The following is a 12,924-nucleotide window of genomic DNA, read 5'->3' as shown; positions in this document are numbered from 1 at the left end:
AAAACCAGGGTGCAGCAGGTATGTGAGAATACAGTTAGGGCTGGTCTCCTGTGCTCTCCCTTTCTGCCGGCTTCGACCTCAGCCCATGGGCAGGTCGCTGACCCCACCTTCTTCCAGACCGGGTTCCAGCCGAGCCAAGTGGCCAGTCACTCTTGCCCTGAAACTCTGACGGGAGAATATGAACTTAGGTACCCACACAACCTCTGATGAACCCCAGCTGGAGAGGCTCTACTCTCAAGTGGAAGAACACAAACACGGCCGCTTCTACAAGCCTGGCACCCGTCAGTGCTTGTGGTGCTGAACTGTGGCACACTTTTTTGGACACCAAGGGCCTGTGGGACATGCTGGACACACACACACACTCTCTCTCTCTCTCTCTCTCTGAAGTAGCTCTTGTCCTCCAAAAGTCAAAGTCCCTCTCCTGATGGGCTCACATCTTATTTAACTGGAGGCACAGATACAATAAGCAAATAATGGATTTCAGATCATGGTGGTAAGGGCAATGATGAACATGGTGCTGAGAGAGAGACCTAGTCCTTACCCAACAGATATTCACGAATGAGAAGAAATGCTGCAAGAATATATGTTAAGAAAGAAAAAAAGAAGAAGAAGAATGTAGCAGGAGGGGAAGAATGAAGGGGGGGAAATCGGAGGGGGAGAAGAACCATGAGAGACGATGGACTCCGAAAAACAAACTGAGGGTTCTAGAGGGGAGGGGGGTGGGAGGATGGGTTAGCCTGGTGATGGGTATTGAGGAGGGCACGTTCTGCATGGAGCACTGGGTGTTATGCACAAACAATGAATCATGGAACACTATATCTAAAACTAATCATGTAATGTATGGGGATTAACATAACAATAAAAAAATTAAAAAAAAAAAAAAAAAGAAATGCTGCAAGAAAATATGCAAACATTTTGAATTCCCAAATTTCTGTACCTCTCTGAACCCAGGCCTTGTCTGGTGTAAGGGTTAAGCCAGGTAATTGCTAAAGTCCTTCTAACTCAAAAATTCTATGATGCTTGGCTTTAACAAGAACATTTTCTACTGAACCTAACCAATTCCATTAAGTAGATCAATAGCTGTGACTTTAAGATAACTAAATAGTTATTAAAATTTCAGTAAGGCAAAAACATTATAAGGAGATGAAAAACTAACTAGCATAAGAGTTCTTATATAACCAAAAGAAAGAGGAACATCCATTGAAAAATAAGAAATGGGAATTTCCAGTGCAATTATCAAAAAATACTTGTTAGATTCCTTTGCATGCACTAGATTTTCAGTTCCCAACACAATCTGACACATAACAGGTGCTCAATAAATATTGTTGAACAAATGAATTCAATCTAACCAAAATCAAGGAGTCAGTTAAAACTTTCAAATCTCCAGTGTGCAAGGTCTAAAGTAATGATATTACCTGCTTGTGGGAAAGACATAGTGACAGTGGGGACCTGTATTACCTTCCCGGAAGGCAGTTCAAGTGCCTACCTTTTACCTAACAAAAGGTCCAAATCCATTTCAAAATCTGGCTATTATCCAAAAAAATAATCAGACAAGTGCACAACAATGTATGTATAGAAACGATGTGTGCAGCAAGTACGTGAGAATAAAACAGGGGCTCTTGGGGCACCTGGGGGCTCAGTCGGTGGGAAGCGTCTGCCTTCGGCTCAGGTCATGATCCCAGGGTCCTGGGATCGAGCCCCGCATCGGGCTCCCTGCTCAGCGGAAGCCTGTTCTCCCTCTCCCATTCCCACTGCTTGTGTTCCCTCTCTTGCTGTCTTTCTCTAATAAATAAATTAAAAAAAATAAAATAAAACAGGGGCTCTTACTGTGTTCGTAAGAGTGAAAAATAGAGACAAGTCTGGACAACCCACAATACGAAATTGGTTAAAAGATGAACTTAGCGGGGCGCCTGGGTTGCTTGGTTAAGCGGCTGCCTTCGGCTCAGGTCATGATCCTGGGGTCCTGGGATCGAGTCCCGCATCGGGCTCCCTGCTCCGCAGGAAGCCGGCTTCTCCCTCTCCCTCTGCCTGCCTCTCTGCCTGCCTCTCTGCCTACTTGTTCTCTCTCTCTCTATCTCTCTGTCAAATAAATAAATAAAATCTTTAAAAAAAAAAAACAAAACTTAGCTATCCTATTAAAAATGAGATTAATGTAATTTATTGACAAGGAACACTATAAGGATTATGATTAAGGTATAAAAGTGATTTAGACATAAGAGTTCCTGCATGACCCAGCAGTTCCATTCCTAGGTAAATACCCAAGAGAACTGAAAACACACGTCCACATAAAAACTTGTCCACACACATTCAAAGCACCATTATTCATAACGGCCACATGTCTAGGGGCTATAGCTCAGGAGTAGAACATGTGACTACATAATAGCCACATGCCCCAATCAAATGTCCATGGAGTGATGAACAGACACACAAAATATGGTATATCAATGGACTATTTTTCAGCCATAACAAATGATGTACTAATACAGGCTGTAACATGGATGAACCTTAAAAACATACCAAATAAGAGAAGCCAGTCACTAAAGATCACATATTGTATGATTCCATTTATATAAAATGTCCAGAAGAGGCAAATCCAGACACAGAAGTAGACTGATGGTGGCCTAGGGCTGGTAGAGGGGATAATGGGGAATGACTGCTAATGGGTATGGGCTTCTTTTCTGGGATGATGAAAATGTTCTGGAATCAGGTAGTGTTGATAGTTGCACAGCTCTGTGAATATGTTAATAATCACTGAATTAGACATTTTAAAAGGGTGAATTTTCCCAGTACCATTTTTTATAGAAATAGAAAAATCCATCCTAACATTCATATGGAATCTCAAGGGACCCCCAAGTAGCCAAAAAATTCTTGAAAAAGAACAAAGTTGGAGGTCTCACACTTCCTGACTTCAAGACAAACATATAAGCCAATGCAACAGAATTCAGAGTCCTTAAATTATTATGTATATGGTCAAATGATCTTCAACAGAAGTGCCAAGGGGAAAGGACAGTCTTTTCAATAAATGATGCTGGGAAAATTGGATATTCACATGCAAAAGAATGAAGATGGATCCTTATCGTACACCATATACAAAAATTAAAATGGGTTAAAGACCTAAATGTAAGATTCAAGCCTATAAAAATCCTAGAAGAAAACAGAGAGAAGAAGCTTCATGACACTGCATTGGGCCATAATTTCTTAGTAGAACACCTAAAGCACAGGTAACAAACCCCAAAATAGACAAATGGCACTATATCAAACTTAAAAACTTCTGTGCCTCAAAGGACACTATTAGTAGAGGAAAAAGGCAACACAAAGAATGGGAGAAAATGTTTGCTCATCATATATCTGAAAAGGGGTTAATATCCAGAATATACAAAAAACTTCTACAATTTAACAGCAGAAAAACAAATAATCTTATTAAAGATGGGCAAAGGACTCAAATAGATATATCTCCAAAGATGATACACAAGTGGCCAACAAACATATGAAAAGATGCTTAACAGCCCTAATCATTAGAGAAAGGCAAATCAAAACCACAATAAGATATCACTTCATACCAATTAATAAGTGTTGGTGAGGATGTGGTGAAACTGAAACCCTTGCATGCCGCTGGTGGGAGTGTGAAATGGTACAGCCACTATGGAGAATGGTATGGTGGTTCCTTAATAAATTTAAGATAGAATTCCCATATGATCCATCAATCCCACTTCTGGGTATATGCTCCAAAGAATTGAAAGCAGGGTCTCGAAGAGATATTTCCAAACCGATGTACCTAGCACCATTATTCACAATAGCCAAGACAGGGAAGCAGCCCAATGTCCACTGACGAATGGGTAAACAAAATACGGTATATCCAAATAATGGGATATTATTCAGCCTTAAAAATGAAGGCGATCCTGTCACAGCCCACAACATAAACAAACCTTGAAGATTTTATGTTAAGTGACATAAGCCAGTCACAGAAAGGCAAATATTGTACGATTCCATTTATATGAGACATCTGAAGGAGTCAAATTCATATGTATGTATGTATATATGTATTTATTTAAATTCCAGTATAGTTAACATGCAATGTTATATTAGTTTCAGGGGGACAATACAGTGATTCAGCAATTCTATACTTGACTCAGTGCTCTTCGTGATAAGTGTACTCTTTAATCCCCATCACCTACTTCACACATCCCCCCCACCCTAAAGTAGTCAAATTCTTAGAAATGGAAATGGAATTGTGATTGTCAGGGCCCGGAGAAAGGGGCTGAGGGCTGCTGTTTAAAGGGTACAGTTTCAGTTTTGCAAGACAAAAAGGTTCTGGAGATCTGCTGCACAACGTGAGTGTACTTAACAAGACTGAGTCGCACATTTTAAACCGGTTAAGACGGCAGAAAAAAGAAGGAGGGGGAGGGTATATTTTATAGTATGTGAATTACATCCCCAACAAAAGTTATGAGAAAAATTTTTAAAAAGCAAACTACACAACCATTTGTAAAATAAAAATGTGGATACAGAACAGAAATAAAATCTAAGAATCTACTGAAAAATGTTAACAGTGTTTGTATCACAGGTGAAAAAAAATCTCTATTTTCCCACACTTTTAAACTTTTCTTCTGGAAGAAGAAGAAATGTAGTTACCTTGATATATAAAAAACAAGGCACTCTCTGTTTAGGGGGAGAAATGAGAAAGGTGATACCTGGGCTGGAGTGTTTGTAGTCACAGGAGACGGAGATTCGCTAACTTTTGGCTCACTTGGGGACGCGGCTGACCCCTGTGACTCCTGGCTGGCTGGCTGGTCTGGAGACAAGGCATCACTGCTGTCTTCGTCAAATGAGAAATCGCCCTGAGTCTGAGGATAGTCCTCCTTCCCAACGCCTAAAGAAAGAAATGATTTTCAACTTATCTTGGCCTTGGAATACCAAGCTTAAAATGATAAAGAAGGAGAAACATTGTTTATTACAAGAATGTAAGAAGCTAGCTTAAAAAAAAAAAAAAATTGAACATAATGTACTTCCCAGAGGAAGAACACACCACTACCTATGATGAATACTTGGGGAAAAAGTCAGACCTGAATCAGATCAAGCCTTTAGATCCAACTACTGGTTTCAGCAAGTACAGAAGGCAAGAAAAGTTTTCAGTGACACTGGGAATGCTAATGCATTCAGTAAGATCCAGTATGTGGACAGGCTAGAGAACATAATAAGGCCTGCTCCCCAACAGATACACAGTAAGAAAAGAGGAGGAAGAAGATCCACACAGGAGATTAAGACGTAAGAGAGACATAAGCCAAAGACAAGGTGTGTAGATCTTGTGTGGATCCTGATTTGGATACAACTGTTTAAAAACATTAAGAGGCGTGGGAGAAAATGGGGCCACAACTCGGTATCTGTTGATGAGTCCTACTTCTTGGAGTGGCCCAGTGATACTGACACCTTACCTTTTGGGCTCCTATTTCTTTGGGACTGAATGGAATCATCAGTGAATGTACTACTTAGGATCACTGACTACAAACTGCCTAAGATTTAAACTCATACTAATACAAAATATGAAGTCCCCAGAGTAATGGAAACTATAATAGTTTTTATAGTAGGATGTTAACTTTTCAAAATTGCTTGCTGAATAAGTGGTATTATTCCAGATTTTTTTTTCCTGCTAAAACTTTTGCCAGAAAAAAAAGCCTGTGTGTGTTGCGGGGGGGCGGGGAGGTGGAACCATTAATAACTAAGTGTGAGAAGATCAGGATAAAATGGACAGATATTACCCTTCTTAATAAATACATCTGTACTCTTGTGCTATTTACTTTGCTGAACTCATACTGAACAAGCAATTTATCTTTCCTAGAAGTAAACAGAATTAAATAACGAAGTCTGTAAAAATCTTAACACAAGAGGAATTAAATGGTGTAATGCAATAAAGTTAATTTAGAAAACATCATAATGAAATTGGAACCTAAGGACATCAACCTCAGATGTGACAAGAGGAATCTCTGTGTTAACTGGTAAGAGATGCTAGTCTCAGCAAGCATAAAGAAATAACAATAATATTGGGAATTGGTGCAAGTGTTAATCAATTTCTACTTCACCCAGAAAACAACACTCATAATTGGTGCTGGCTTTTTAGGTTAAATTTGTTTTAAATTTCCAAGTTCCTCTTTCTCCCAGAAAATAGTAAATTTTTGGCGTCTTGCCTATAATTGCTTCCTTAACACTGGAGTCTACGGGAAGGATGTTTTTCTCTACCAGCTCCATAGGACCAGGTCTTTGAGCAATCTTTTCATTCAGATCATCAGCTAGTCGAGCTCTTTTCAGCTTCATCTGAGTGGCCTGCAAGGACGGCTCTGCAAATGTCTCTAAAAGAGGAAACACAGTTTTAACCATTACTTGAATTACTCTATTCCATAATGTTATTTCAGGTCAACTGAATTTAATTTAAACTGGCTTAAACATATTTTTATTTATGTGTTCTCAATGTATTTATGGAAAGAGAAAATGACCGTTTAAGAATGCTCTAGTATACATTTATATATTTTTAATCCTGGATACTTTATATTGTCTATACAATGCTCTCAGACTCAAATTAACATGAACTGAAGCCAAAAACTGGGGTACTGCTATCGTTCATTTATGGTAGGAGGGTTACATTGACATTTATTAGGTATTGGAGATATGGAGGATGGACAAGAGAGATGTGGTCCATGGCTCAAGAAGTATAGTTTTAGATTTGGCTGCCTTGGAAAGTCAATTCCTAGAAACAGGGGCACTGATCTTACTTAGGTTATAAGCTTCTCTGCAGGAGTCAATGGGAAGAGCTACAGGTCATATTCTTAGATTGGTCCCTGTGTGTCTCAGAGTCGGTTGTAATTAAGAATCTGGGTTTAGTTCTGAATATATAACTTTGAAACATTCAATTACTGGGTAACTAATGATCATAAAGAAGCCTCAACTCATCTACTTACAAATGGATGAAATTGTACAACAAATGTGAAAATAATGTAAATATTGTAACTCATTCATTTGGGTAATTCTGTCAATGACTTGCATTTCTGGTACCTCTCATTAACATTTTATTATTTTGTTCTCAATAATGTTTATAACTGATAAAAAATGGTGAGGTGTTAACCCAAAATTCTGAGTTGACCGTTACTTGCCTCTTAAATTATATAGTAGAAGAAGAATGAAATTCCCCATAAGTAATCTCAGGATCACTGATGTTCTTTTTTTGGCAGGTAAAATGTCCTGGCTGAAGTCCAAAGCTCGCCAAAAGCCCATAGCCCATAAACTACTGTCCAGCACATCTGAACACTTTTCGTTCCACCAGTTGAGTTATATGCTTACTGAAAGTCAACCTTGATTGTCCACAAAACAGTTCTTATCAGTTCATATCTGATGTCAATACATAATTGAACTAAATGTTATAGGAAAATGATAAACTTCAAAAATGAAATTATTTCTTGGGAACCTAATTTAAATGCTTTGGGAGGACTTGATAAAGGTGAGTCATTAAAAAACAAATCACTGTCAAATTAGGGCAATTAACAACTAAAATATTTGGGGAAAATGGTAAAATCTAGGATTTTCAACTCAGATTGCTTTTCAAGGGTCTTTATGTTGTTTTTTCCACCCTAAATGGAAATTGTAGATGATGTACGACAGCTGTGGTTTATGCAAGAAAGATGATGATCATGCAGATCACTCTCAGGTGGATGTTTAAATGCTTTGTTAAGACCTAGGTAGGATAGTCTTTCTCCTCTCGCACACCAACACATCCAAGTAATATCAGGAATACGTCTGGAATGAAAATATCCCAAAAACAAATAAGAGAGGCTGGCATTTTGTTATGTTTCTGATCTTGGTCTTATCATCTCCTCATCTCTCTGGTGCTGAGGCTGAATTTTAGCTGAACTTCAGAAAAATAATTTAGACTTTTGCCTGCCAAACATCCAATTCAATCAAAATTGGGATAATGTTAAAAATAAGTTGGGGGGTGGTTTGACGTTATTTTTTAAATTACAAATGATATATTCTTTCTTACTTCAAAAATCCCAACTTGAGAACAGATGTCCTAAAAACATCACTTATGGTTCATTCATATACATAGTTAGGTTTTTAAATGTTGGGTTATCTTTATTTTAAAAAAACAAATATGATTCCTTTTGATATCAAGTTAAATGTATTTGCCCTGGTTTTAATGATATTAATAAAGCCTATTACAGTTAGAAGGCAAGTTGAAACAGATAGCATTTTTCCTTCAAAAACGTCCTTTCTAGGTCAAGATCTTTTTAGGCACAGAAGGAGCCATTTGTCCAGTTTCTTACCAGTACATTTGCCTCTTGAAGATCATTTATGTCTGACAGCAGGTAGCTGTTCCCACCCTAACACCGCAGTTCTGGGAAAGCTTTAGTCCAATGGACTTCTGAGAACACAACCGAAAGTAGTGAAAGGCACAGACCTCTTACCTCCCACCCCAGATACGTAGATTCTTTGGAGTAGAAGAGACCCCACTTCGGGCTATAGATACCAACTTGATCCTTGGAATTTCTTTACAATGTCCCTACTGTGGTGTCAGCCTGTGCCTAGTCCCTATCACAGCAGCCTGTTTTCTTGCCTATTGAGCACTTTCCACAATCTGTAATTCATTTGTTTTGCCTGTTTATTATCTGTCTGTGCTACCAGAATGTAAGCTTCGTGCAGGCAGGCATCCATCTGGCTCACTTGTTGGGTCTCTGGGGTCTAGCTCATTGGCCAATGAACGACCACCTCAAATGAGGGCAACCATATCGCTTCCAGAAGATTTTTGGACATGTCTGACCTTTAGGATATTATTTCTTATGTTGAGCAACAATCTAATACTTTGTATTACCAACCTAATTCTAATATTAACTCTATCATTAGGCCAGAAGAACAAATATAATATTCCTTCTACTTGAGAACTGTCTCTCAATTTGAAAAATTTTCAGATTCTTTCTGTGTCATCTCAGGGTTGAACACACTCAAGACTATCACAGGGTCAAGCTCCTGGTCTTGCTCAATAAATCAGAGAAGCAAAACAACAAAAGAAAATGTAACTTGGGAACTTACGGTGGGGAAACCAGCTTTTAAGAATGGTCTGTCTTAGAGAGAAAAACATCCAGGCCTAAGCCACGTGTCTCATGAGATGGAACAGAACTGTCCCTACCATCACTTCACAAGTGATGAGGCTAGACTATCGAGAAAACCTGGGGGGCTGAGTGGAGGGTATTTATGTTAATGGTCAGATCAAGCGGGATTGTTGTGGGTAAGTAACAACAAACAGAAGACATTAAGTGTGGGCACTGCACCAGGTACATAACTGGGTCTAGGTAGCTGAAAATCTAGGGATAGACTCATGGCCACTGTATCCTTCATGATTTAATGGGCATATGTTCCTCACTGATGAAGACATCCTCTGGACCAAAAATGTTTTTCCAGAACAGATGGTAGAGACATCTATGGCATCAGTTGGTGGGGGAGGAGTCAGTCCACAAATTGGTTATTTGGAGAATCAAACCCCCCTTCCCCATGTATCTAACATAACATTTTAGCTTTGGGTCTTCATGTTGCTCTCCAATTTGGACGATGTCAGCCTGCAGGGTAAAAAGTTACCAAAGTGGGAATAAACAGCAGTGGTGGAATTCTCACTTCTTTTTTTGAGAAAACACAGCAAAATAAGCAGAAATAAAAATTTTACCTTCTAAAATGTGCATCCTGACAAGTTCAGAACGATCTGGTCGGCTCCGAATCTTATGCTTCAAAAAGTTTTCAGTCTTTAAAAAAGAGAGAGAGTCTTACCATAAATTGTTTATGATTTTTTGTGGTTTTACATTTTTCTCTCAAGGTACTCCATTTAAATAAATTGTATACTCTTTGGTCATGATTTTGGGAAGTAAAGAGTAGAAATTAGTACTTTGAAAAGCTATTATCCGATACATAATTTAAATTGCAGCCTTCAAAACTGTACAGGGTTGAACTGCCTGCTGGCATAAAGTAAGCACTCTACAGACTTTTATTTTAAAACTTGGAAAAGGCAAAAGCTCATAATTTGAACAGACATAGGATTTTGATCATTTAAATAGCTAAACATCTATACTTCAGGTCACATAAAAATCCACCTAAATTACAATTTTTTTTTTTTTTTAAAGATCTTATTTATTTATTTGACAGAGAAAGACACAACAAAAGAGGGAACACAAGCAGGGGGAGTGGGAGAGGGAGAAGCAGGCTTCCCACGGAGCAGGGAGCCTGATGCGGGGCTCGATCTCAGGACGCCGGGATCATGACCTGAGCCGAAGGCAGACGCTTAACGAATGAACCACCCAGGCGCCCCTAAATTACAAATTTCTTTAAAATCCTAATGTATGTTTGTTGGTGAATTCATATCCTTGATCATATTTTCTTATTCAGAACAGTTCTCAACTTGAAAAATAAGGCTTTCAAATGGGTTTTATATTTTATAAGATTCTAAGAGACCATTATTGCATTCTGGGAAAATTCCTGTGGAATTTTTGGAACATGCTTATTTTCATATTGCAAAGGAAAAAGAATGAATGTGCATAAGGGTCCTTTAAAAGAAAAGTAATAAACACGAAATCGATGTGCAAATAAGATGGAAACCTCTCAAAGAGTAAAGCAGAGTTGAACCTAACAACATTCTTTTATTCAGCAAATCCTCCTGCCCTTCAAATGTACAGCTACCACGGACCCAGTAAAGAAACTACCTAAAGATGGGGAAGTCAGGACATCACTGGGCTGTGGGTCTGCAGGGCTTACAAATGGCAGAACTACTCCATTATGATTCTAAAAACTGTTGGTATGCCCCGAAAGCAACAAAGTGAGGTGTGATTTGTCCTTTATGTACAAAACTAGTTACAAGTTTTAAATGAACAAAATGTGAACGTCATGCATTTTCTACAAACTTCCAAGCTAAAACCACCCCAGAATATATTACTCTACATGCCATGTGTCCTGAAAATACACTGCATTTTCTCTATTGACAATATTTAGGAGGAAGACTGCTACTTGCCCACAGGTACTTTAAAATAAAAGAGAGAAGCACAGAACATTTGAAACTGAAATTTCTTACTCTGGCTCGTTCCAAGCTTTTTATCTGCTCATGGAATGCAGCTGGGCTCTTCAAAGCTGTGAGAAGAACAGGAATCATTTCGGGAGTAGAGATAGAGGTGTTAATATTTCAGTCAAACGTTAGGGTACATTATGTCCATGTTCCCTCTTAATCTTATTAGTTTTATCTACAGTTCCACTTATTACTAGTTCCTTTAGGAGATGTGTGAAATTTAAAAACGTTTATAAATGTTTCAGAATTAAAATTATGTCTTCACAAATAAAACAAGTGGACATTTAACTAGAACTGTATACATAATGACAATGCAAATGCCAGCTCAGATGGTTGCAGCCAATAGTTGGGCCAAATTACCACCACCAAGGGAACTGTGTGGTGATTCCTTGACAGGGCTTTGCTCTTAGTGGCCCTATAAGATGCTGGAAGAAGCCCAAATATCCTCAGGACATTTAACCTAGGAGTGATCTAATCTTGAAAACGAGGGCTCTCTGCATCGCGTCTAGCAGAGCTGAGTCACCATTCACTGCGACTCCATATGCTCATAGCCCTGTGCACTGTGGTCCATCACAATTACATCACTGTTGATCATCACTACCACCTTGCAAGGTAGGTATTAGCCCCAGTACAGATAAAAAGGCTCAAAGCGGTTAAATGAATTCTTAAAGTCATACAACTAGACTGTGGTCAAAGTAGAGTTTAAATCTAGAACTAGGAATTACAAAGTTTCATGCTCTTTCTATTGTACTACAATACAACTTACTCTAAAGACATAGTGCTTCTTTAATATGTTAACTATTAGTACTTTAAATATTCCAGAATCCCAGAATGTGGATAAGCAATCTTTTGTTAAAACATCATTTACTACAGTATTTCTATCAATTATCTTTGCAAAACCTTTTGTGTGTACGTCCGCTTATAACTCCGGGCAGTCAGATAATATGGATGGGATTTGGGCTATGCTTACTTGGGTTGTCACCTCCAAAACTTGGCCTATCGGCTCTTGGCAGAATTATTTTTGGCTCTGGTACTTGAAGCACCACAAAGATTCCCCGTAGCCCAGCCCAAATGAGTTTGACTAGGGACCAGCTCCCAACAGTGGACTAGTGGTGGTGTCTTAAACATCCTAATTTGATATTATCTGATTGGTTCATTGTCAGGAATGTAGTGGTAGAGAAATCTGGCAGATCATCAAACCAGCTTTTGCGTCTATCATGATACTAGATTGAAAATATTTAGATAATTATTAGTAGTCCAGAAAAAAAGTTTTATTGGGAAAAATATCTACTGCAGAGAAAAATTGTTCTATGAACCAAAAAAAAGTAATATCAATGATTCAGAGGACAGGGAAGCATAAGTACATTTTGTAATTTCTCGTTAGTCTTTTAAAGCCAAATAAGTTACTTTTTTGGATAAATCAATTTTTAGGTAAACATCCATATAAATAATCCTAACACCAAAGCAACCAGTATTCCCCTCTAAAATATAAAATCACCTCCAAACTTAGTGAGTAAAGGTAAGAAGACAATGGGCAAATATTCTAAAATTAATCAACTCTAAAAAATGAAGGAAGGAGGCCTCAAGATACTTGGAAATTATGTGCACTTGGGCAAGAAAGGGTTTATTAATTATAAATAGAATGCTTATTAGTCCTATAACGGAGATGCACTTCATTACAGACCACACACTACATTGTACCAAAGATAATTATTTTGAATTAAATAAATTAAAGTAGAACAAGGTTTTTGAATTAATTTTATCATGTTACTTTTGCAAGTCTAAGTAACACTGGACCTGTTACATAGAGATGACTTTAATTATTTCAAAACTAAAACAAA

General features: G+C 38.2%; 1 protein-coding gene across 6 annotated transcripts in view; it reads right to left on the bottom strand.

Annotated features, from left to right (window-relative positions):
- The window catches only part of MRTFB (myocardin related transcription factor B), a 192,040-nt gene that overhangs the window by 47,713 nt on the left and 131,403 nt on the right, over positions 1-12,924 (bottom strand). For all 6 annotated transcript variants that reach the window (XM_032392214.1, XM_032392209.1, XM_032392212.1 and 3 more), the window contains 4 exons: positions 11,093-11,148; positions 9,701-9,776; positions 6,183-6,344; positions 4,692-4,870 (listed from right to left, as the gene is read on the bottom strand). In XM_032392214.1, the coding sequence (XP_032248105.1) occupies positions 4,692-4,870; positions 6,183-6,344; positions 9,701-9,776; positions 11,093-11,148 (473 nt within the window). The remainder of the gene's footprint in view (positions 1-4,691; positions 4,871-6,182; positions 6,345-9,700; positions 9,777-11,092; positions 11,149-12,924) is intronic.

The sequence above is a fragment of the Phoca vitulina genome, unplaced genomic scaffold (assembly GCF_004348235.1).
Source record: "Phoca vitulina isolate PV1807 unplaced genomic scaffold, GSC_HSeal_1.0 scaffold66, whole genome shotgun sequence".
Classification (NCBI taxonomy): domain Eukaryota; kingdom Metazoa; phylum Chordata; class Mammalia; order Carnivora; family Phocidae; genus Phoca; species Phoca vitulina.
The sequence above is the reverse complement of the archived record's forward strand: the minus strand, read 5'-3'. Positions and strand labels throughout refer to the sequence as shown.